The following is a 22191-nucleotide window of genomic DNA, read 5'->3' as shown; positions in this document are numbered from 1 at the left end:
TACACTAATGAGAGTGCTGAATGATTTCTGTTTCAGAGATTTAAATTTTTCTGTCTCACGACGTTGGGGATGTTAGCAGATCTCAAATATATAGAGGACAGCAAATTTTTGGAATTCTGTTTACTGGAATAATCATCTTAGATATGAAGGTAACCCATATCAGGGAGATTGGCTAGAGGAGGGTTTAGGCATTTGAATCAGGCACATCTGCACATTGATTAGTGGTCAGCACAGTTTCTGGACTTGTACTTTTGTTCTACGGTTCTGTGATTGTTTTCTTGAACACATATCCTATCACCGTCATTACGAAATAATTATGTGAATAGTTTTCTAACGAACGACGGTGCTTTACACATTGATTCAAGGAAAGAAGGAAACCTAGGATGTCTTGATAACGTGCAACTCTCTGTAAACTAAGAAAACACTAAGTGTATCTTAGGAAAGGATGTCAAATATTTCAATTCCTGAAATTCCCTTGAGCGTATCAGGTGCATCTTTATTTGTACCCTAAATTGTATACTGTAACAATTAGCTCCCTGACTTCAAAACGTATGCCATTGATCGGACCCTCTTGTGTTAAAGAACACGATATGTATTTTTCCGGGATATGGTATCATCCCGTTTTCTCTCTGAGAGCCTGTTGTTCAAGAAGATTTTGAGCAAGTAGGATAAGACTAATAGGGTGCTGGGCAAAATACGAAAAATGTGTTTGAATTTACATATAATGACGTTAGTAAGAAATGAGTTTCCCGTGCGGTTATTGAACCCCGCCGACGGAATGCCTCTGCCTTCCTCCCGGTGGTGATACCCTGGAGGATGAAAGCAGAGATGGGCTGGAGAAATGCGGAGGCAGGAGATCGGCGCTGGACGAAAAGCGACGTTTCGGTGGCGACCGTGCCGTGTATGGAGCGAGGCAGGGCGGGCAGCGCTGGGCAGCGCTCGGTGCCTGCAGTGCCGGGAGGAGGCTGCGGGCGCCGCTGTTGACCGAGAGGAGCGAGAGGAAGCTCGGAGCGCTACCGGCAGCCCCGCCCGCTGCGGATCGGCTCACTCGCTTGCTCTCTCCCCTCCCGAACCAGCGGTCCCCGATCGTCCCCGCGGTGCTGGTCCATTCTGGAGCCAGGCGGAGGCACCGGCAGCTGCGCTCGGTGCAGGAGCTGAGAGCATTGAGTGGGAGCGGGATTGGATCGGCGGTGCTGCGGTGCCGGCGGAGCCGCGGCCGAGATGTGCTCGGCGGGGAGGCGCTGGGGCCGGCGGCAGCGAGCTCTGCTCTGGGCCGTGCTGCTGGCGGCGTGGGAGGCGGCGTGGGGGCAGCTGCGCTACTCGGTGCCCGAGGAGATGCCCAAGGGCTCGTTCGTTGGCGACGTGGCCAAGGACCTGGGGCTGCAGCTTCCGGAGATCCGAGACCTCGGCGTCCGCATTATCTCGAAAGGTAGGACTCAGTATTTCGCTGTTCACGGGAAGATGGGACATTTAGTGACGGCGGAGAGGATCGACAGAGAGCAGCTGTGCGAGAGTGTGCAGCAATGCGTGCTGCGCTGTGAGCTGATAGTGGAGGGGGAAATGAAATTTTATGAAATAGAAGTGGAAATCACGGACATTAACGACAACGCACCGAATTTCAAGGAAGTCGAGCAGGAACAGAAAATGAGCGAGATGACAGCCCCTGGGTCACGGTTTCCCCTGTCCGAGGCTCACGACCCAGACTCGGGTCAGAATTCGCTGCAGAGCTACGAGCTGAGCGGTGACGAGCACTTCTCGCTGGCCGTGCAGGCGGGCCCCGGCGGCGATCAGCGTCCCGAGCTGGTGCTGGCGAAGGCGCTGGACCGGGAGGAGGCGGCGTTTCACGAGCTGGTGCTGAGGGCGATGGACGGCGGCGATCCGGCACGGACGGGCACGGCTCGGATCCGCGTGACGGTGCTGGACGCGAACGACAACGTGCCCGTGTTCAGCCAGGCGGAGTACACGGTGCGCGTGCCCGAGGATGTGCCCGTGGGCTCCACCCTTGTCACTGTCAAGGCCACGGATAGGGACGAAGGTCTGAACGGGTACGTGAAATACTCGTTTAAGAAGATCACAGAAAAAGCCTCGAAAATATTCTTCTTGGACTCTGAGGATGGAAAGATCACGCTCTTGCGGAGTTTGGACTTCGAGGAAGGCGACTCTTATAAACTGGAGCTGCAGGCACAGGATGGCGGGGGACTTTTAGACACTGCCAAAGTCACGATCGCCATCACGGATATAAACGACAATGTGCCGGTGATTTCCGTGCGGTCAGCGCTGAATGAGATTTCTGAGGACGCCCCGTCCGGGACAACAGTCGCCCTGCTGCACGTACATGATGAAGACTCAGGGGTGAATGGCGAGGTGCGCTGCTCGCTCGACAAGGACATCCCGTTCCGGCTGCAGAGCTCTCACGGCAGCTACTACAGCGTGGTGACAGCGAGAGAGCTGGACCGGGAGCAGGTGTCGGAGTACAACGTGACGGTGCGGGCGGCCGACGGCGGGTCGCCGTCGCTGCAGAGCAGCGCGGTGCTGGCGCTGCGGGTGCTGGACGTGAACGACAACGCGCCAGTGTTCGCGGAGGAGCGCTACAGCGCGCGGCTGGCGGAGAACAACGCGGCGGGCGCGCTGGTGCTGACGGTGCGCGCCACGGACGCGGACTGGGGGCAGAACGCGCGCGTGCGCTACCGGCTGGCGGAGGGGCGGGTGCGGGGCGCGCCGCTGTCGTCGTACGTGTCGGTGCAGGCGGAGACGGGCGCGCTGTACGCGCTGCGCTCCTTGGACTACGAGCAGCTGCGCGAGCTGCAGCTGTGCGTGCGGGCGGAGGACGGCGGCGCGCCGGCGCTGAGCAGCAACGTGTCAGTGCGGCTGCAGATCGTGGACGAGAACGACAACGCGCCGCAGGTGCTGTACCCGCCGGCGGCGGCCGCCGCGGCGGCGTGGTCGGGCGTGGAGCTGGCGCCGCGGCGGTCGGAGGCCGGCGCGCTGGTGGCCAAGGTGGTGGCGGTGGACGCGGACGCGGGGCAGAACGCGTGGCTGTCCTACGAGCTGGCCAAGGCCACGGAGCCGGGGCTGTTCCGCGTGGGGCTGCACAGCGGCGAGGTGCGCACGGCGCGCTCGCCGCTGGCCCGCGACGCGGCGCGCCACAGCCTGGTGGTGCTGGTGCGGGACCACGGGCGGCCGGCGCTGTCGGCCACGGCCACGCTGAGCGTGGTGCTGGCCGAGAGCGTGGCCGAGCTGCTGGCCGAGCTGGGCAGCGCGGCGCACGAGGCGGCGGCGCCGGGCGAGCCGGCCGCCAGCCTGACGCGCTGGCTCGTGCTGGCCGTGGCCGCCGTCTCGTGCCTCTTCGTGGCCTTCCTGCTGCTGCTGCTGGCGCTGCGCCTGCGCCGCTGCCACCGCCAGCAGCTGCTGCCGCCGGACAGCGGCGCCTCGCGCGGCGTGCCCGTCTCGCACTTCGTGGGCATCGACGGCGTGCGCGCCTTCCTGCAGTCCTACTCGCACGACGTGTCGCTCACGGCCGACTCGCGCAAGAGCCACCTGCGCTTCTCGGCCGCCAGCTGCTGCGACACCCTCCCGGCCCGGCCGCCGCCCGACGAGCCCGCGCCGCTGCTCGGCGACGAGGACCCGCCCGGCGCCCTCCCCTCGGATCCCGCCCCTTCCTCGGTGAGTTCCTCCCTTCAGACCTCCTCGGTAACAATTCCCCCGTCTGCTCCTCTGTTGTTAGTGTCCTGCATAGGGAGTTTCGCTGACTTAGGCAGGAGATGCCCATACAATCCCTGTTCACGCCAGTGGTGGTGGAGCCTCGAGAAATAATGCTGTTCTGCCTTGGAGCTATGTTAGGCCGTGGATTAATTAACTAAGTAAATACCTCCTTCAGTATTATTGTTCATTCGATCCACTTATGCAATATCTCCTGGACAATACCTTGTCTTATTTTTTAGACACTTGACAGTTCTTACAAGCATAGATGGTGAAACTGTTTGCATATTACAAATTGCATAAAACCCCTTTGAGTTTGTCAGGGCCTGTAGATGTGAATCCTTGGAGGTTTTCCCTGGGGCGCTCTTGCAGTATGCAAGAGAAGGGTTTGCTGCTGTTCTTCATCAGTGGTCACAACTTTATCCAGTATTATATGCCATACAGCTCTTCCTGTGAAAAGTAGTTGTTGGACATAGGTGTAAATATTATATTAATGGCTGCAGAATGAGTTGTCTTCCAAAGTACCCATGTGCTAAGGAAGAATGACAGTGTCTTGGTGTTGATTCTGATGATAGAGGCTTATATGCTGATTTATGAGCTCTTTATCTGAGCTACCTATTGCTTGTAGTGCTTAGAACAATTCATGTTAGTCTAAGTGAGTGTGTTGAGCAGAGAAGGTCTTATGCATGGATCTATTTTGGGATCCTTGTTCTCCATAAAGAGATATCGTGTGGGAAACGTCTTTCAGTGGTATCTGTTTTCAAAGTGGATTACCTTTATTCATGGTTTCAGCCTGCTGAGGATTTTTATCTGCAGAGTCAGAGCAGCTGAAAGACTTTGCTGTTGTGTAGTTTAAATGTTGGTGTAAATGTTTATTTCACCCAAACTGGCATTTGATTTCGCTTTTTGTTAATCTGTGCCTTTTCCTTTTCTTTTTCTCCAACGTGTTTACTTGGAGATCTGTGCCTCTAGATGCTACAGACTCTTCTTTTGTACCTACTACAAAGGAACTGCAACTACTATTTGACACAGCCATAAATGTCAAGCTATGACTCCTGCACTCTTGGGGTTTTCCCGTTGCTTCCTTGGTTACTGTGTGCTAAAACTGGTCATTTGTTTGGCCAGTAGTCCTAAAAATAGGCATCTATTAAAATTATACGGCTGGCAGAGCAGTTTCCATCCATACCTTGATGCTGTGCAGTTGCTAAGACAAAGACATTGAAACACAGATGTATCAATGTGGTTTTGGCTGAATAATGACTTGATATCATTTTTGGTCCCAGTGTTTAGGAATACAGCTAGAAAGCCAAGCTGGGAGCACTGTCCAGCTCATGAGAGAAGGTGATATGTTAACAACCGTAGGCCACAAGCCTTGGCAACAGAAAGCAAAACCTTGAAGAAGGAATGTAGAAGTGAGCAGTGAGCTTTGTACGATGTGCTTGGTAAGCACAACTCCTATGAGAGAACAGATACCTGCACTAGTTAGTACGAGGCTTTGGATTAAGCAATGTAACCTAGTTACATGTTTTAGTTGTGCTATTTTTAGTAGCTGCTGAAAAGGTACATAAGCTCAGCCTTGTGAATCAATAAACGGCTTCATGTGTGCAAAGCATGGAGACCACGTCTCTTTCATCAGTCACCTTCACCAAAGCCTCTGCCATTCTTTTTCTATGATCCTGGTTTCCCTGTACTGAAAAGCAATGGTAGTCTTCTTATAACATAGCTTTTGTACAATAAATCTGCATTTAGAAGGATGATGCATGTTTAGGTGGTGCAAATGAGCTATTTAGATCCCTTATTGAATCTGTATCAGATCTGTTATTAAAACTGTTTTCAATATGACTTCATAGAAGTGCATCTTAACAAAGGTTGATGGTAAGGTTCACTCTACTACTTCTATATGGATAAAATGTGTGAGGTATTTGTTAGGGAGTGGCAAGCCTTGAGAGTTGTCCCTGCTCAAGGGAAGAGTCACCTGACATTGCAGGCCAGATGCACTTCAGGGAGAGATCAAATTGAATTCATCCAAAGGTCTGTTGTCGGCAAAATGATCTCTGCCTTGAGGAGCAAGCTTATATCTCTCTGGAATGCTGTGATGGAGAGCTTCTTCACAGTTGTAATTACACTTTCTTTCAGGCCTTTCTCTCCTGGAATGTTGTGTTCCTTTTTTCCCTTTTCTGGATCATAATGAATTAGAAGCTGTAAGTGTTCTTTTGCAATAAATACCTCAATGAACTAAGACAAAATTTCATAGGCTAGGAACAGAGTAACAGAAGGTAAAATAGAATCTATTGCACACTCTGAGAATATTTATTTTGAGAATCAGACCTATAAAAAGACTTTTAAACTTGTGGCTACTTATTTGTGTAAGATGAGCAGCAGACCACGTAGTGGAAAAATCAATGAGAGATAATGACAGCTTAAAAAAATGCAACCATATACAGTGTGGTCCAGAGTAGGACTTCAACTTCAGACTTCTAACTTGAGACCTCAGTGAGTTCCAGGTACTCTTGGGGATGAATTTCCATGCTTACAGTGAAGACTAGAATGTCCTCCTTGTCAGTTTCCCAGAAAATATTTCTTTACATTGATCATCTGCTTTTGTCTTTGGGATTTTATTCAGTTCCAGCCCCCCCTCCCCACCCCTTGCTGATCTTCTGTGTATATAGGTTTGCTTCAGTAGTGATAGATCTTCATTTAGGAATGTATTTTCTGGTCATATTAATACTGGTGTGGGGAGCAGGAGATGGGGCACATTTTGTTCAGTATTGTTATGGGTTAATAGACCTACCCATGACCTTAGAAGAATTGCATTTTTGTGGAACCGTGCATGTGATAAGAGGGGAGATGGGATTCCCTCTAAGCAAGTAGTGAGATGATCCATTCTCTGTTGGATGACTGCATGTCATTCTTCTGGGAATACCACTAAGCACACAAATGTATCTTCTTTCTTGGTATGATCATGATGCATTATAATTTCATGAGTTATTTTTGCCAATTATGTGCCTCAGAAGCAGACCTGCATGTTCTGTAGAGTTGGAGACGTGAGAATGTTGATGTATGGGTAGAGGAGGTGATAATTCCTGTGTGAAGATTCCTTTCTCCATTTATACATCTCTGTGACTTTTTGATGGAGATTCTCAGGAAAGCAGAAATGACATTTTCCCACTCTGGACCTTCCTTTGGGTTTTGTTTCCTGGAAAGTTTTGGTTCATGTTTTCTATCTGCAGACTATTCAGACTATCTGTAGCTTGTGTTGTTCTGCATGAAATACCGACCTGCCTGGCAAACCAAACCAAGACCAAATATTTTATGTGAGTAAAATTTTACAGAAACTAAAACTGAGGTTCCCATGGTCCTATTCACATAAAGACCTTTGATACTGCATTTAGACTTGTGGCTTCATATTTCTAGGAAGTTAACAGGCCACAGAGTAGAAAACTTAGCAAGCATTGATGAATTTCCAGATATGGGCTCACCTACAATGTAGTCCAAATAAGACCTATGGGCCTTCATTGCATGCCTCCGTTCAGATCTTACTGATTTTTGGGTGTTCTGGGAGTTTGTGGTTTTAGGCAGAGATGTGTAAAACAAGCTGTACTTTAGAGGAGTCCAGTAATTACCTTCTAGGGGCCAGTAACAGCTTTTGGTTTTGTTTCTTAATAACCAGAAATGAGTGAGAGATTTGAGGTTCTTGCTTTGCAAGAAGGACCTTGGGAACAGCAATTGTACACAGTCCTCCCTGCAGCTTACTCCAAGTGGGTAATAGGCATTAAAAAAGATCAAGGAGCTTTATTGCATAGCAGCACTCACCTGTGATCTCCCTCTGGCAAGCTCTGGAACATTGTCCAGACTGTAGAGTGCTGCTGGTCAGCCCCACCTGCCTAGGGATTGTTCTTATGTCTCTCAGGACTACCCGACTATGCGTCCCTCTGTGATTTCCTACATGGTACAGGCCTAGAAGTGGCACAGCAGGGAATAACCCTTTCCACGTGGGAGAGTGGGAAGTGTTTAACTTATAGGCATTTTTCTTGTTCTGAATAAAAGCATTGTCTAAAATTTACTAAAATCATTAGGTGCCATTTAGAGAGACCTAGTAGCCCTTTCAAATCAGTGCATCTTACCTAGGTTAAATCTTGAAATTTTAGTGACCTTTCATCATCTGTGGGGGTGATCATTTTAAGGCAGAAATGTGGCACAAAACTGAGGAGCATAAGACTGATATCACTTCCTCAGCAAGGTCAGATAGAGATCTGGGATTTTGATATTAATAACTTGAAATTACTAAAAATGTACTACTGTTCATGCTATCCTTTGACATATGGGTTGGCCAGTTGATAGGACTTTTGTGTTGCAGCTCGCAAAATTAAACCAATACGAATGTGAAATCAATTCTTATGGCAGGCCTTAGATTTTGAGGTTTCAATCACCAGCACTGACTTTGATTTTCTCCTGGATTGCAGTCAGTGTAATGATTTGCAGTTTCTTTTTTTCTTCAAGGTATGGACAGTAATATTGTTTGAGTTCATGTCCACTGACTATAAGCTTCATAATTCTTTATCAGTTTTAATAATTGTTCTAAGTCAGAACTGAACCTTGGCTTTGTACAGTAACAATGAATTCACATTTAAATGTGATGAAGAGACGGGGTCAGAAAAATGAAGTATTTGCAATTTGGTATAAACTGATGGAGTGGGTATGGAAAAGGTGAAGGCAGTGGTTAAAAATGAGAGGATTTCATTCTGCCTCTCTGCATTCTGTTTCTAAACTCGAGTCAAGAGTTCAATTCATTGACTACAAGAGCGAAACTTCTTAATTGTTCTGACATGTTTAATTGCTTCCTTCTCCATTTTCATGCCGCCTCCATCAACAAGATGCAAGGTCTATGGCACTACATAATACTACCTGAAATGATTCCTGCAACTACAAAAAACAAAACTTTTAGGCATGGCACGATTCTTGTTGCTGTAATCGCTAGATTTTCCGCTCAACATAAAAGACGAGCATCTGCTCTTGTAGATTACAATTAAAGAGAGCCCCCGGGGCCGGTGCAGCCGCTGAGCCCCGCCCAAAGCCGGGCGCCCTTGAGCGCGGCCGTGCGGCGGCTGCAGTGTCGCGGCGGCGCCTCCGGGTGTCGCTGTTGGCCGCCGCCGAGCGCCGCTGGAGCCGCCGCCGCCGCAGCGTCCTGCCCCCGCAGGCTGCTCGCTCGCCCGGCGCCGGCCGCAGCGGCAGCGGCACCGACAGCAGCAGCGGCGGCGGCGAGAGGCGGCCCGAGCGGTGTGGGTGGCTTTCAGCTGTGTCTGTTTTGTGCGGCGAGAGCGGCTGGAAGGGCGGCAGGGCAGCGGCAGGAGGCAGGAGCGCGGCGAGCGCAGCGGGCAGAGAATGGCGGTGAGACGGCGGCAGAGGCTTGGGCCGGGCGGCGGGCGAGCGCTGCTGGCCGCGCTGCTGCTGCTGCTGTGCGTGTGGTGCCGGGCGGCGGCCGAGCGGGTCCGCTACGCCATCGCCGAGGAGCTGGGCAGAGGCTCGCTCGTGGGGCCGCTGGCGCGGGACCTGGGGCTCAGCGCGGACGAGCTGCCGGCGCGCAAGCTGCGGCTGAGCGAGGAGAAGCAATACTTCACGGTGAATGAGGAGAACGGGAACCTGTACGTGAACGAGAGGCTGGACCGGGAGGAGATGTGCGGCGAGTCGGCGACCTGCTCTGTCAGCTTCGAGGTGCTGGTGCACAACCCGCTGAACATTTTCCACGTCGAGGTGGGGATAGAGGACGTGAATGACAACTCCCCGTCCTTCAGGAAGGCTGTTCTGGACCTCGAGATTGGTGAATGGACGCTTCCCGGTGTTCGTTTTCCTTTGGAGATGGCCCGAGATGCGGACATAGGAAGTAACTCGCTGCTGTCTTACCAGCTAACAAGGAACCCATCCTTCAGTTTGGCCTTAAAAGATAACCCAGGTGCAAGCAAGCAGCCAGAATTAGTATTGGAGGAAGTGTTGGACCGGGAGAAGCAGAGCTCCTTTGAATTGATGCTGACAGCGGTGGATGGCGGGGAACCTTCAAGGTCCGGGACTGTCCAGGTTCGCATCAACGTGACAGATGCCAACGACAACCCACCCGTGTTCAGCAAAACTGTATACGAGGCGCGAGTGGCAGAGAATCTGCCGGTTGGGTCTGTGGTGCTGCAGGTACGGGCTACGGATGCAGATGTAGGCTCCAATGGGCAAGTTTCCTATTCATTCGGTGACGTCCCTGACGACGTCCTTTTGTTGTTCACTGTCGACAGCGACAGCGGGGAGGTCAGATCGGCAGGTCCCCTCGATTTTGAGGAGAAGAGTAAACACATCTTCGGTCTGGAGGCGAGGGACGGAGGCGGGCTCACGAGTCACTGCCAAGTGCAGATTGACATAATGGACGAGAACGACAACTCGCCAGAGATCACCATTCTGTCTCTCTCGAGTCCCGTGCCAGAGGATGCCCCGACTGGCACTGTGGTGTCCCTGCTGAAAGTTCGGGACAGAGACTCCGGCGAGAATGGTCAGGTGTCGTGCGAGCTGTCGGGAGAGGCGCCGCTGTCGATCGTGGCGTCGTCGGGGGGCTCGTACAAGGTGGTGACATCGGGCGCGCTGGACCGCGAGCAGGCGTCGGAGCATCGCGTGACGGTGGTGGCCCGGGACCGGGGCAGGCCGGCGCTGCGGAGCAGCAGGGAGCTGGTGCTGGAGGTGTCGGACGTGAACGACAACGCGCCGGTGTTCGAGGAGGCGGCGTACAGCGCGTACGTGGCGGAGAACAACGCGGCGGGCGCGCTGGTGCTGCGCGTGCAGGCGCGGGACGCGGACGCGGGCGCCAACGGGCGCGTGAGCTACTGGCTGGCGGGCGGCAGCGCGGGCGCGGCGGGCGCGGCGCCGCTGGTGTCGGTGGAGGCGCGGAGCGGCGCGCTGTACGCGCAGCGCTCCTTGGACTACGAGCAGTGCCGCGAGTTCACGGTGGCCGTGCGGGCGCAGGACGGCGGCTCGCCGGCGCGCAGCTCCACGGCCACGGTGCGCGTCTTCGTGCTGGACCGCAACGACAACGCGCCCAGGGTGCTCTGGCCCGCGCCGGCGGCCGGGCCGGGAGAGGCTGCGGGAGGGGCGGCGTCGGCGCCTTTCGAGGTGGTTCCGCGCTCGGCCGAGGCCGGCTACCTGGTGGCCAAGGTGGTGGCGGTGGACGCGGACGCGGGGCGCAACGCGTGGCTGTCGTACGAGCTGGTGCAGGCGTCGGAGCCGGCGCTGTTCCGCGTGGGGCTGCACAGCGGCGAGGTGCGCACGGCGCGCGCCGTGGGCGAGCGGGACGCGGCCAAGCAGCGGCTGGTGGCCGTGGTGAAGGACCACGGGCAGCCGGCGCTGTCGGCCACGGCCACGCTGCACGTGGTGCTGGCCGAGAGCTTGCAGGAGGCGCTGCCGGAGCTGAGCGAGCGGCCGGCGGGCGCCGAGGCGGCGGCGGCGGCGGCCGAGCTGCAGTTCTACCTGGTGCTGGCGCTGGCGCTGCTGTCGGCGCTCTTGGTGCTGAGCGTGGCGCTGGCCGTGCTGGCGCGGCTGCGCCGGGCCGGGCCGCCCGCCGTGCTGCGCTGCCTGGGCGCGCAGCGCTTCTCGCTGGCCGGCGCCGCCTTCCCGGCCGACTTCTGCGAGGGCACCTTGCCCTACTCCTACAACCTGTGCGTGCCGCCGCCCGCCCGCGCCGTGCCCGAGGCCGCTTGGCCGCCGCCGGTGCCCATCCTGTCGGCGGAGGAGCTTCTGGGCGGCGATTCCTGCGAGAAACCGAGCCCGAACGGCAGCGCCGTGACGGGAGAACCGCGGGCCAATTCCGATGCACCCCAGGTGTGTAAATATCGCACGCTCATTGTCTGTCAGCCTTCTTCATGAGCGTGGTTGTGGCAGGAGGCTCTTTAGGTTAGTTCTTTGTTGCAGCGGTATTGCTTTTTCGTATTTCCATGAGGTGCTAAGTGATTATATCTCGTGCTTATGTTCATAACAGCCTATGCGATATGGCACTTTCTCCCTGTTAAGATGTGGTGAAACTCTGCTTTGTCTTCAACGTTAGGTTCCATTAACTTTCTGTGGGAAATTATGCCTAGCATTCTGCTGTTGTCTTCAGTGGTTTGAAGTTTAAGAAACAACATTACTTTACCTTTTTCATTGCTGTTTCTCGTGGCAGTATACTTGAACTTGATAGATTACTCTGAAAGAAGAAGCCGTTGCTAAGCGTTGTTTTGCTATTGTAGTACTAAAGCAGGATTGCGTGCGGCTTCATCAATACAAAATTCATGCATCTGGTGTGTGTCGTAATATCTTTTTAGAAAATTATACCGGCTACACAGCCCAGACAGGGTGTAATTCAGGACTTGAAAAATAAAACGAACAAAAAACCTCAAAAAACGAAAGAGGAACCAGAAATCTTAAAGAAAGAAAACAAAGTACAAAACAATATTCAAATCTACAAAGCAACTCCAAATCCTTAGTTTTTGCGTTTTAAACTCTGGTTTTAGTTTTCCATTCCCCTTTCCGTATCATATAACCTGATAGTTTTCTTTCAGGCATATTTTAGTATTTCGTTTCGTTTTGGGTTTTTTATATGTTCTGAAATTTCCCCCCAAGCCAGAAAGGCTGGCCTTGATCACATGGGAGGTCTTTTCTGACGTGAAAGATTCTATTGTATTTTATGGCTCATTGCTCTCTTCTTCTGAATTACTGCACAAAGGAGAACCCGGCGTAAGCGTAGCCTGTGGTATTTGAAGGTGTGAGGAGCAATTTCAAAGTGGTGTCTGAAGAATGAGGTGAAGTCAGGGTGCTTCAGAACAGCCTGGGATGTGCAGCTCGAATATAATATGGTGCAAAATTTTAGTGTTGTCTTTATTCTGCGGAATGCAGGGAGAAAATATTTTGATTATTCATAATTATTTCTGAGCGTACATGGAGTCGTTTTAACCTGCCGAATGGGTGAGGGGTAAGTCCTGACAATGGACTGTTCTAAAAGTCTGAACAGTTGCTGGAAGGATATTGAGCTTCAGGGCCTAAGGAAATAATATGAGCAGTATTCTGCATGCCATATCCTAAGAACATATTTTATCAAATTTATTTAAGGTTTTCGGGTGGGGCAGAAATACTGCAACCCCATAAGGTGTGTTAAATGTTTCTAGTTTAGGGCTGGATGATCGAATAAGAAGTCGACTGTAGGAAAGCCGAGGAAGGGGGTTCCCACAGGACGGGACTCAACATTTCGGAGGCTACTGTCCTCTCCCCGCGAGCTGCCTGTGAGCGAGGCAGACGCGCAGCGCTCGGTGCCTGCAGTGCCGGGAGGAGGCTGCGGGCGCCGCTGTTGACCGAGAGGAGCGAGAGGAAGCTCGGAGCTCTACCGGCAGCCCCGCCCGCTGCGGATCGGCTCTATCGCTCCCTCGGCAGATTGCAGTGTCGGCAGCTCGGCGATCTGCGGTCGTCCTCACAGTGCAGATAACTGCAGGAGGGGAGGAAAAAGAGGCTACGACAGGGGCCGGTGAGCGGAGAGTCCTATAGGAAAGCTCAGCAAGAGCGGAAACCAGATAGCAGGAAAACCAGAGCAGCAGGCGGTAGCGGGGAGCAGCCGCGGCCGAGATGTGCGCGGCGGGGAGGCGCTGGGGCCGGCGGCAGCGAGCTCTGCTCTGGGCCGTGCTGCTGGCGGCGTGGGAGGCGGCGTGGGGGCAGCTGCGCTACTCGGTGCCCGAGGAGATGCCCAAGGGCTCGTTCGTGGGCGACGTGGCCAAGGACCTGGGGCTGCAGCTGCCAGTGCTCAGAGATCGCGGCCTTCGCATTGTAGAAAGAGGTCGGACACAGTATTTTGCCCTGCACGGGAAGACGGGACATTTAGTGACGGCAGAGAGGATCGACAGAGAGCAGCTGTGCCGGCTGGTCAAGAAATGCGTGCTGCGCTGTGAGCTGATAGTGGAGGAGGAAATGAAGTTCTATGAAATAGAAGTGGAAATCACGGACATAAACGACAACGAGCCCAGCTTCAAGGAAATCGAACTGGAGCAGAGGATGAGCGAGGCGACAGCGCCAGGGTCTCGGTTTCCCCTACCAGATGCTCATGACCCTGACTCGGGTCGGAATTCGCTGCAGAGCTACGAGCTGAGCGGTGACGAGCACTTCTCGCTGGCCGTGCAGGCGGGCCCCGGCGGCGATCAGCGTCCCGAGCTGGTGCTGGCGAAGGCGCTGGACCGCGAGGAGGCGGCGTTTCACGAGCTGGTGCTGAGGGCGATGGACGGCGGCGATCCGGCACGGACGGGCACGGCTCGGATCCGTGTGACCGTGGTGGATGCGAACGACAACGCGCCCGTGTTCAGCCAGGCGGAGTACATGGTGCATGTGCCCGAGGACGTGCCCGTGGGCTCCACGCTCGTCACTGTCACAGCTACGGACGCCGACGAGGGTGCGAACGGACACGTGAAATACAGTTTACACAGAATTACAGAAGGGGCATCCGAACTTTTTCACCTTGAAACAGAGACAGGAGAAATAACCCTTAAGAAGAACGTGGACTTCGAGGACATTTCCTCATTTGAATTGGAGGTGCAGGCACGGGACGACGGAGAGCTATTCGATGCAGCCAAAGTCACGGTCTCCGTGACAGACGTCAACGACAATGCCCCTGAACTGACAGTATCATCCTCATTAACTGAGATCTCTGAGGATGCGCCGTCCGGGACAGTGGTAGCCCTGCTGCACGTAAATGATCGGGACTCGGGGGCAAACGGGGAGGTGCGCTGCTCGCTCGACAAGGACGTTCCGTTCCGCCTGCAGAGCTCCCACGGCAGCTACTACAGCGTGGTGATAGCGAGAGAGCTGGACCGGGAGCAGGTGTCGGAGTACAACGTGACGGTGCGGGCGGCCGACGGCGGGTCGCCGTCGCTGCAGAGCAGCGCGGTGCTGGCGCTGCGGGTGCTGGACGTGAACGACAACGCGCCGGTGTTCGCGGAGGAGCGCTACAGCGCGCGGCTGGCGGAGAACAACGCGGCGGGCGCGCTGGTGCTGACGGTGCGCGCCACGGACGCGGACTGGGGGCAGAACGCGCGCGTGCGCTACCGGCTGGCGGAGGGGCGGGTGCGGGGCGCGCCGCTGTCGTCGTACGTGTCGGTGCAGGCGGAGACGGGCGCGCTGTACGCGCTGCGCTCCCTGGACTACGAGCAGCTGCGCGAGCTGCAGCTGTGCGTGCGGGCGGAGGACGGCGGCGCGCCGGCGCTGAGCAGCAACGAGTCGGTGCGGCTGCAGATCGTGGACGAGAACGACAACGCGCCGCAGGTGCTGTACCCGCCGGCGGCGGCCGCAGCGGCGGCGTGGTCGGGCGTGGAGCTGGCGCCGCGGCGGTCGGAGGCCGGCGCGCTGGTGGCCAAGGTGGTGGCGGTGGACGCGGACGCGGGGCAGAACGCGTGGCTGTCCTACGAGCTGGCCAAGGCCACGGAGCCGGGGCTGTTCCGCGTGGGGCTGCACAGCGGCGAGGTGCGCACGGCGCGCTCGCCGCTGGCCCGCGACGCGGCGCGCCACAGCCTGGTGGTGCTGGTGCGGGACCACGGGCGGCCGGCGCTGTCGGCCACGGCCACGCTGAGCGTGGTGCTGGCCGAGAGCGTGGCCGAGCTGCTGGCCGAGCTGGGCAGCGCGGCGCACGAGGCGGCGGCGCCGGGCGAGCCGGCCGCCAGCCTGACGCGCTGGCTCGTGCTGGCCGTGGCCGCCGTCTCGTGCCTCTTCGTGGCCTTCCTGCTGCTGCTGCTGGCGCTGCGCCTGCGCCGCTGCCACCGCCAGCAGCTGCTGCCGCCGGACAGCGGCGCCTCGCGCGGCGTGCCCGTCTCGCACTTCGTGGGCATCGACGGCGTGCGCGCCTTCCTGCAGTCCTACTCGCACGACGTGTCGCTCACGGCCGACTCGCGCAAGAGCCACCTGCGCTTCTCGGCCGCCAGCTGCTGCGACACCCTCCCGGCCCGGCCGCCGCCCGACGAGCCCGCGCCGCTGCTCGGGGACGAGGACCCGGCCGGCGCTCTCCCCTCGGACCCCGCCCCTCCCTCGGTGAGTTCCTCTGTCCCAATTTTCTCCCCGACTCTTTCTTCTGATGTTGCTCTGCCCTTTCCTAGGCGTGTACTCTGGCTTGCCTAGGTGATTTTATCTAAAAGCGTGGTAAAGTTTCCTTTGATGAAGTTTTGAAGGCTGGCGTCCATTGCTGTCAATATGTGAACCATGGTGTGTGTGTTCAGCCTTCCAGTTATACTAGAAGGAAGAACGAATAAGGCTGCAGCTAGCAGCCTGTTGATGAGGTGGGAGGTTTTGGTATTTATCAGGTTCCTGATTTTAATCCCTGGTATTTGCTGTGCTGTGTAGAATCTGTGTTCCTGTTATTATTAAATTCTCAGAAAATATAGATTGTGTTTTAGGAAATACAACATTTTGGTAGGCTCATATATCTTCCCAAGACCAGATGTGCTTGAATAGGTAGAATCTGTCTTAAACAAAATGCTGAAGGCTTTGTGTGGAACTTCTGTGTACGTTTTTCTCAGGCTTTATTGCTGTCTATGCTACATAGTGGAGGTCAGCAGGAAGTGTTTTGTCACCCATGTTTGGTGTTTTTTGCAACAAAGAATTTGGCGAGGCAACAAGTGTTCCTTGATGATGTCTGTCTGTCTTTTGTGGAGATGACGGATCCTCTCAAAGTTGTGATTCTTTGAAAAGGCTGAGTGTGGCTGCATGTGGAGGAGGAAATGCAGGAGGAAATGGCAGAACTGCTTTGGTTTTTTCTTGTTTTTCAATGTAGAGCTATGTCAGATGGAGCTGGATGAGCCTTGGGTAGAAAGTATTTAGCATGGCAAGATAATTGCCTGTATGGAAAGGGAGAGAATCAAGGTGCAGTGGAAGATAAAAGGTGGGCATAATTCCCTGTGAGCAGATATTCACTGACTCTGTGTCTCTTGAAAGACTGCTCGGCTTTTCTGTTGAGACATATGAAGTCTCTTCACGCAAGTCCAGTGAGCAGCAAACGTATCTTCCACAGCACAGAGATGTACAGACAGCTGTGTGAAATTGGTGCTGGGAAGAGAAATGGTCTGGGTAACTGGGCCCCCACTGTCACACTTTTTTACGTAGATGGGTGAAAGGACAGCATGGATGGTGTGAAGCGTTGGAAATCTGAGTGCTGTGAGCTGTGTGTGAATGTCTGCTGAAAGACTCAAGGGAATGATTTCTGCCATTCCCTATTTTCTGTCTCTAGGATGAAGCAATATGGGGTTCTTCTTCCCCACGGAATTGTCTAGAAGATCTGTATTTCAGCTGCTAGGTATCCTTGACAGGTTGTTAATACGTATTTGTTTGTCATCACAGTGGTGTCACTGCAAAGCTTAATTTTGTACTTATATGTGTTATGGGAATTGCAAGCTCTGTATTCAGTGCCTATAAACAACATCATTAATCATATACTCTGAGTTATATAATCTAGAAGAGAGCTGTGAGCTGTTCAATTCTGCAGGTGTTAACTTTCTGTCTCATTCTTCCAATGATCTGAAGATGGTTCCTTCACGGTTATAGGTGAAAAGAGAGAGACTTCCATAGACAAGTTTCTTGAAAATGTCTCTGTAATAAATGCTTTTTCTTGTCCCATGGCTAGGGTGAGATGTCAAATATTAACAATAGTAAGTAGATACTTTCTGAGCAACTTTCCTCTTGGTGGAGTCTCTCTACATTCTGAAGGTCTCTTCTAACCATGGAAGCTGTGACAGGTTTACATGGAAGTGTTGGGGGTGTGTGAGGAGGCCCTGGTGGAGACATGGTATGTGTGTTGTTGATCCCCAGTGCTATTGCTGGCCTTCTGAAAATGAGTGAGGAGGAGTCTTATGATTTTCAGTTGTGTGGTTTGGACTGAAAGGGCCTAGTTTGTGTTCCATATTCCATTGCATCAAGAGTGGCAGTCCCGCATGCTTTGAGGAGTCCATGTGCTGAAGAATGGTGATGGTGCTGTTGAGGTGATACTTGGATGCGTGGGTCTTTGAGAGAGCTGGTAATAATTTGTGGGCTGTGTGACAATTCCCTCTTGTTTAGGTAATATGGAGGACGAGAATCATCTCAGTTGTGATGCTTGGTCTCTGAGACGCTGTGCACACAACTTTTCTTTTGTAATGTCTGTTTGCAAAATTTGCTTCCATGCTATGTTTGGCCAGATAGAAGCAGTCTGTGTATGCAGAGACAGGGCTGGTGCTGGAGTTCACTGTGACACAGTTCAAAATGAATGAATGAATTGTGTCCAGTTCTGTCTGTCCTGGTGTTTAGATGAAGGCCCCAGCTGTGGTTCCAGACTTTCTCTTCCTATCCAAGGAAATGACAGTCTGGGGCCTTTGTAGTGATTCCTGTGTGAGGCCCCTGTGTATTGGTTCCAGTTTAGTTTGCTGGGTTATGTATATACTGCAGTTGTGCCTGTCTGCAATATGAGGCCATGATTGATACTCTTCTGTGTGTTTTCCCATTCTTGGCTGGTTTAATTTCAGTTCCTTTGGAAAATTTCTTTGGGTTGAGTTGGGTTGTGTTTCGTTGGGTTGGGTAGGGTTGGGTTGGGTTGGTGTGGGTTTTTTTTTGCTTGTATTGTTGTCAAGGAGTAAAGCTGAATGTGTCTGGCAATCCTGCAAACTCCAAACATATAATTATGCAGTAGGGAGAGTATCTCCATACATTCCTTGTAGCTGTACTTGTAATTATAGAATCCCAGAAGCACAGAATGTTTTGTGTGTCAAAGGACGTTAAAGATCCTCTCATTCACCCTCCTCCACTATGGACAGGGACATCTTCCACAAGAGCAGGTGGCTCAGAGCCCCAGCCAGCCTGACCTTGAATATATCATTCAAGAAATACCACTTCATGAATGGATGTTTCCCCAAGGTGTTGCTTTCTCTGGGGCCAACATGGCATCAAAATTTTGGTTTGTGTTTATGGTGAAACTGAAGGCTGTGAATGCAGAGTGAGGAGGGTGAGAGCTGAGTTCTGTGCCAGGCAAATGGGGGACTCAGTGTGGGTTTGGCAGAGAAATGTTTTGATTTCATGCTTGGTGTCAAAGTCAGTGCCATTGCTGTTCTGATCCTGGTGTCTCTGTCATGAAAGATAATTACAGTTTTCTAACAAGAACATTTTCCACATTAACTGTTCATGTAGAACCATAACTCTTGGGAGGAAGAGGTAATTAATCCTCTGTGAGACCTCCATTATCTTTATCTGTAGGCCACATTGTGATATAGAATTTCTTCAGAATTTTAATTACACTTCCACTCAGGTCTTTGTTTCCAGGAACGTTGCAGCTCATTTCCACAATTCTGGTCATTACTTTGAAATATGAAACAGTGACTGATGTTTTTTAGGACATCCTTACTTCAGTCACTTAGTACCCGCACAATGTTCAGTCTTATGCAGATGAGGCAATAAACAAATCTGTTGTGATTTGTCAGAAGCTTTATCTTTAGAAGAAGGCCGATGAGAAGGTGTTTAAAATGATGGTTTCATAACTGTGCAAGGTGAACAGTCCATGCAGTAGAAAGAGTTGCTGAGGAGAGGACCAATTCTTCAAATGAACCCCCCTATCCTGCTGTGCTTTTTAAGTCCTCAGGGCCCCACACTTGCCCCTTGAGATGTCAGTGACTTCCTGTTGCTCTCAGGGAGGGATTTTAAGGCCTGGAATAAAGGCCTAGAAGACTTCTCTGTGAGCATCTCTGGTTCTCTCTACTCCTCTAATGCTTCCTTCCCTTATCTGATTCATGTTTTCAGGGTTTCTGTGGGTTATTTATTGTTTTTTTGTTTTCCCTTGATTTTCATGGTATGTGGATATATTTACAATTAACCACAATCCATCTTTGTTTAGTAAATGATGATGTGCCAATGTCCCTTGTTCTTGTTGCAGTGGGAGAGAAAGGCAGGAGATATGAGAGTGGCTTTTCTTACTCTTCCTGTTGGGAGAAGTGGATGTAAAAATGACTTTAGTAGACTTTGCCTCTCTGTGGAACAGAGCATGTGATAAAAATGGGGAGGAGATTCCCTCAAAGCCAATGGTTTCATGAGCCATTCTCAGTTGCACGACTGCTGGTTTCAGTATGGTTGTTCATCATTTGTGTGCTCTAGAATCCTTCAGTTCCTTATCATAATGGTGATTATTAGCAGACAACTGTACCTCCCTTCTTGATGTGACTGCAGTGCATTATCATCTCATGATGGATTTGAGCAGTGAGGAGATGGCCACGAGCAGAACCTCACAGTCGCCTGGCACGGAAGAAAAAGCAGAGAGGGGAGCTCTGTGTGTGAGGCTGGAGAAGAACTGGGTGATTGCCTTGCTTGTCACATGTCACAGATAACACCAGGCTGTGCCTGATGGAGTCCAGTGGGATTTGAGTTGCCTCTGTAGAGCAAGGCAGACCTACAAAATGTTATTGCATCTGTCCATTTCCATGTGTTTCTGGCTCTTGCATTGCTTTTTGTCATGAGCTCAGGCTCAGGGTGTCTGATCTCATGTGGAAGGTCTCCTCTGTGCCAGCTGCCCGAGTGTGGGTGCCGTTCCCACACACACCTGGGATGTTTCCAGGTGCACAGAGGAAGGGTTTCAGAAGCACTCCTGGTGTGCTCAGCCAGGAACGTTTTTTCTGTAGTGTAATCATGCAGGATCATCTCTGCTGCAGCTGTCCAAGTGCAGAGTGACCACCCAGGCCAGCCAAGGTTTCCATGGACAGAGCAGGGCCCAGTGGGAGAAGGTGTGCAGTGTCCCCCAGGGCATCACCCAGAGGAACCTGCTGGGCAATCACCTGGAGGCTGTCAAATGGCTGAGGAACAGGCTGGAGAGTCAGCTGCAGAGAGTTCCAGACAGTGGCTCCATGTCCAGGTGCAAAGCAGTGACTTGTGCTGTCCCTGCAGGGCCCTGACTGGGCCCAGTTCTGTTCAGCACCTGCATGGCCAATGTGATTGAGGCACCTTCAGGCAATTTGCAGCTGACACCGATTGGAGCTGATTCACTGCAGGGCAGAGATGGCAGCCAGGGATGGGCTGGAGAAGTGGCCCCTGTGCAGCCATCATGAAATGGATCAAAGTTCCTGCAGCTGGGGTGGGGCAATCCCCAGTTGAAACAGAGAGTGGGGGATAGGGAAGAGCTTTGCAGAGAAGTGCTTTGGGTTATTGGTGTGTGATGAGGTGGGGCATGATGTGCCCATGGGCACCTGCTGCTGGAATTGTGTCCTGCACTGCATGACAAGCACTCTGCCTGGCAGGTTCTATGGTGGTCCTTCCTCTCGTCTAAACTCTTTGTTTGAGGGCATGGACTATATTCAGATCTTGGGCCAATATCCCAATGGACATAGTAGAGTTCCCAGAAGGATCATGGAAGTGGCCATAGCGTTGTCTGCAGTGCAGAAGGACTGAAGGAGTTTTAGGTCTTCAGTCATAGAGAAATGATCATTTTGTGTAGACTTTTCAGGTTTTTTCAGTGTATCAATTTATGAATTGGCCTCTTGGAAACATGGACAGAGTTCCTTTTAGCAGGGCCAGTGATCATTGTACAGCAGAACAGTGTTTTTAACTAAGACAATGGAGGTTTTCATTAGTAGAAAGCTTTTCAGTGTGGACTGTGATAAAAGGGAAGATATCGCCCAGAGAAGTTTTGGATGTGCCTCCAAGGTTCAAGTCTAGCACAAAGTATTTGTGCTCATGTCAGAGCTGTGGATTAAATAGCCTTTACAGAAAAGTTATAATGGGAAACTGACAGTATCATCTTGCTCTATGAAGGACTTAGCGTTTTTTTGCACTATCCATTTTCAGGCGCTCAGATATGGAGATGCAGATGAAGCAAGAATAATGAGTCATAAAGAAAAGAGTAAATATTATCCTGGTGTGTTGGCATACAGGGATGTTTACATTGCTTTAGGCTGATCTATATCTCCAACCTATTAATCCCAGATAATGAAAGGACAATTCAAGAGAACTGCTAAAAACCTCTTGACGTCTTCCCCATATTATCGTTTCTTGGTGGTGTAAATGAGCCGTGATTTTATGAACAGTGGCTAAATTCTATTATTTACTGCCCTGCCATGACTATTTCCTTCTGACTACTCAGTGTGACTGAAAAGAATTCTCCAAAAGCACCCGCCAACACATCTCAGATAGAAACGTCTTGGAGTGGAATTAAGCCGGAGCTCCCGCTCTCGGTGTTTTTTGTCGGGGAGAGCCCCCGGGGCCGGTGCAGCCGCTGAGCCCCGCCCAAAGCCGGGCCCCGTTGAGCGCGGCCGTGCGGCGGCTGCAGTGTCGCGGCGGCGCCTCCGGGTGTCGCTGTTGGCCGCCGCCGAGCGCCGCTGGAGCCGCCGCCGCCGCAGCGTCCTGCCCCCGCAGGCTGCTCGCTCGCCCGGCGCCGGCCGCAGCGGCAGCGGCACCGACAGCAGCAGCGGCGGCGGCGAGAGGCGGCCCGAGCGGTCTGAGTGGCTTTCAGCGGTGTCTGTTTTG

General features: G+C 52.7%; 4 protein-coding genes across 7 annotated transcripts in view; all 4 read left to right on the top strand.

Moving 5' to 3' along the window:
- The window catches only part of LOC134424614 (protocadherin gamma-A4-like), a 261717-nt gene that overhangs the window by 96943 nt on the left and 142583 nt on the right, over nucleotides 1–22191 (top strand). The window lies entirely within an intron of this gene.
- Nucleotides 1073–3736, top strand: LOC134424969 (protocadherin gamma-A10-like). Its single transcript, XM_063169180.1, has 2 exons — nucleotides 1073–3663; nucleotides 3725–3736. Exons 1-2 carry the CDS (start codon nucleotides 1222–1224, stop codon nucleotides 3734–3736), a joined length of 2454 nt encoding a protein of 817 aa, XP_063025250.1. The 5' UTR covers nucleotides 1073–1221.
- On the top strand, nucleotides 7622–11592 carry LOC134424968 (protocadherin gamma-B5-like). The gene is made up of 3 exons (XM_063169179.1): nucleotides 7622–7648; nucleotides 8774–8957; nucleotides 9017–11592. The coding sequence occupies exons 1-3, from the start codon at nucleotides 7622–7624 to the stop codon at nucleotides 11590–11592; spliced, it is 2787 nt and encodes a 928-aa protein (XP_063025249.1).
- Nucleotides 13165–22166, top strand: LOC134424967 (protocadherin gamma-A10-like). The gene is made up of 3 exons (XM_063169178.1): nucleotides 13165–15759; nucleotides 20385–20584; nucleotides 21995–22166. The coding sequence occupies exons 1-3, from the start codon at nucleotides 13318–13320 to the stop codon at nucleotides 22164–22166; spliced, it is 2814 nt and encodes a 937-aa protein (XP_063025248.1). The 5' UTR covers nucleotides 13165–13317.

The sequence above is a fragment of the Melospiza melodia genome, chromosome 14, assembly GCF_035770615.1.
Source record: "Melospiza melodia melodia isolate bMelMel2 chromosome 14, bMelMel2.pri, whole genome shotgun sequence".
NCBI classification, from domain to species: Eukaryota; Metazoa; Chordata; class Aves; order Passeriformes; family Passerellidae; genus Melospiza; species Melospiza melodia.
The sequence above is the reverse complement of the archived record's forward strand: the minus strand, read 5'-3'. Positions and strand labels throughout refer to the sequence as shown.